Below are 2,199 nucleotides of genomic sequence, written 5' to 3'. Positions count from 1 at the left end.
CCCCCCCAGCCCCACAGCGGGTCGCTTCGTGGTTATTGTGGGGCAGTCCCCGTGCCCACGCCGCGCGCTGCCGCCTTGACCTTCCTCTTGAGCCGCAGCAGGTCCAGGTACAGCACGCGGCCCAGCACAGCCGAGGCGCAGAGCAGCGCCCCGTGCACCGCCCCCGCCAGCCCGCAGCTGAACACGTCCTGCCCTGGGGACGAGCCCTGGCTGTGACACAGCCACCGCCATGGGGACACTGTCACCACCATGGGGCACAGCCACCGCCATGGGGACATGGTCACCGCCATGGGGCACAGCCACTGCCATGGGGACACTGTCACCACCATGGGGCACAGCCACTGCCATGGGGACACGGCCACTGCCATGGGGACACGGCCACCACTATGGGACACGGCCACTGCCATGGGGCACGGCCACCGCCATGGGGACATGGCCACTGCCATGGGGCACAGCCACTGCCATGGGGACATGGTCACCACCATGGGGCACGGCCACCGCCACGGGGACATGGCCACCGCCATGGGGACATGGCCACCGCCATGGGGACATGGGGACAGTGGGATACGGGGGCATGGGGACACAGAGAGAGGGGACATGGAGACACACGGACATGGGGACATGGAGACACTGGGGAACAGGGACATGCGGATAGGGGACATGAGGTCATGAGGGCACAGAGATGTGAGGACACAGGGACATGGGGACAGGGGACATGGAAACATGAGGGCAAAGAGATGCAAGGACGTGGGGATATGGGGACAGTGGGACACAGGGATGTGAGGACACAGGGACATGGGGACATGGTGACAGGGAGACACGGGGACACAGGAATGTGGGGGCATGTGGAGATGGCGACAGGACACATGGAAACATAGGGGCACAAGGACATGGGGACAGGACATCTGGAGACACAAGGGCACAGAGATGTGAGGGTATGGGGACACTGGGACATGGGGACATGGGAACATGGGGACATGGGGACACAGGGACACAGGGATGTGGGGGCATGGGGATATGGGACATGGGGACACTGGGACATGGGGACAAGGAGACATGGGGATGTGGGAACACAGGGNTGGGACATGGGGACAAGGAGACATGGGGATGTGGGAACACAGGGACACAGGGATGTGGGGGCATGGGGATATGGGACATGGGGACAGGGGACATGGAGACATCGGGGCACAGGGACATGGGGACAGGAAACATGGAGACACAAGGGTACAGAGATTGAGGATATGGGGATGGTGGGACACGGGGACATGGGAAGATGGGGACACACAGACATGGGGACATGGGACATGGCAATATGAGGTCATGGGACATGGAGACATGGGGGCACGGGGACATGGGGATGCAGACATGGGGACACGGAGAGGTGGCAACACGGCAACACGGAGACACTGGGACACGGGGAGATGGGAACACGGAGGAACGAGGACATGGAGACACAAGGACACAGGGACATGGGGACGCAGGGACGTGAGGACACGGGGACACGGGGACACAGGGACACGGGGACGGCCACGTACCCGTCAGGTAGAGGTTCCTTACGGGGGTGTCCGCCCTCATGGCCGCCACCACGGCCGGGCTGAAGCGCCGCAGGTCGTGCTCGGTGCCGTACATCTCCCCGCGCGGCGCCGCCAGGTAATGAGCGTTGGTCAGCGGCGACGCCGCCTCCACGAACTCCACCTGAACGTCCAGGGGAAGCGGGGTCCATGGAGGGGAGGGGGCAGGGATGCCACCCACCCCACTGCCCGCCCCACGGGGCATCCCACGCCGGGTACCCCCCTCCCCTCTCCGCGCCGTCACCTTGTCGCGGAGCCGGGGGAAGCGCTGCAGCGCGCGTTCCAGGAGGCGCTGGGCGATGGCCGCCTTGTAGCGCACGTAGTCGTCCCCGCGGTGCTTGGCCCGCGTGCCGGCCCACTCCTCGAACCACTCGTAGCGCGCCATGGTCAGGATGGTCATGCACGAGCGGCCTGAGGGGGGGGGCACGTGGGGACACCGGCCCTGCAGCCCCTGCGTCCCCTTGGTCCCCGTTGTAGGGTGCCCTGGATGTCACCCCCCGGTGCCCAGCCCATCACTCCGACCATTGGGATGACCTCGGTCCCCAGCATCGAGATGTTCCCAGCCAGTGCCCACCCCATAGCCCAGTGGGATGACCTGGCTCCCATCATAGAAATGCCACCCCCAGAG

At 65.4% G+C, this 2,199-nt stretch overlaps 1 protein-coding gene across 2 annotated transcripts in view; it reads right to left on the bottom strand.

The window, feature by feature from the left end:
* Window positions 7–2,199, bottom strand: part of LOC110388620 (putative all-trans-retinol 13,14-reductase) — a 17,617-nt gene continuing 15,424 nt past the window's right edge. For both annotated transcript variants that reach the window (XM_021378073.1, XM_021378072.1), the window contains 3 exons: window positions 1,816–1,982; window positions 1,536–1,695; window positions 7–193 (listed from right to left, as the gene is read on the bottom strand). In XM_021378073.1, the coding sequence (XP_021233748.1) occupies window positions 33–193; window positions 1,536–1,695; window positions 1,816–1,982 (488 nt within the window). In that variant the 3' untranslated portion in view covers window positions 7–32. The remainder of the gene's footprint in view (window positions 194–1,535; window positions 1,696–1,815; window positions 1,983–2,199) is intronic.

Source organism: Numida meleagris, chromosome 26, assembly GCF_002078875.1.
Source record: "Numida meleagris isolate 19003 breed g44 Domestic line chromosome 26, NumMel1.0, whole genome shotgun sequence".
In the NCBI taxonomy this organism is placed as follows: Eukaryota; Metazoa; Chordata; class Aves; order Galliformes; family Numididae; genus Numida; species Numida meleagris.
The sequence above is the reverse complement of the archived record's forward strand: the minus strand, read 5'-3'. Positions and strand labels throughout refer to the sequence as shown.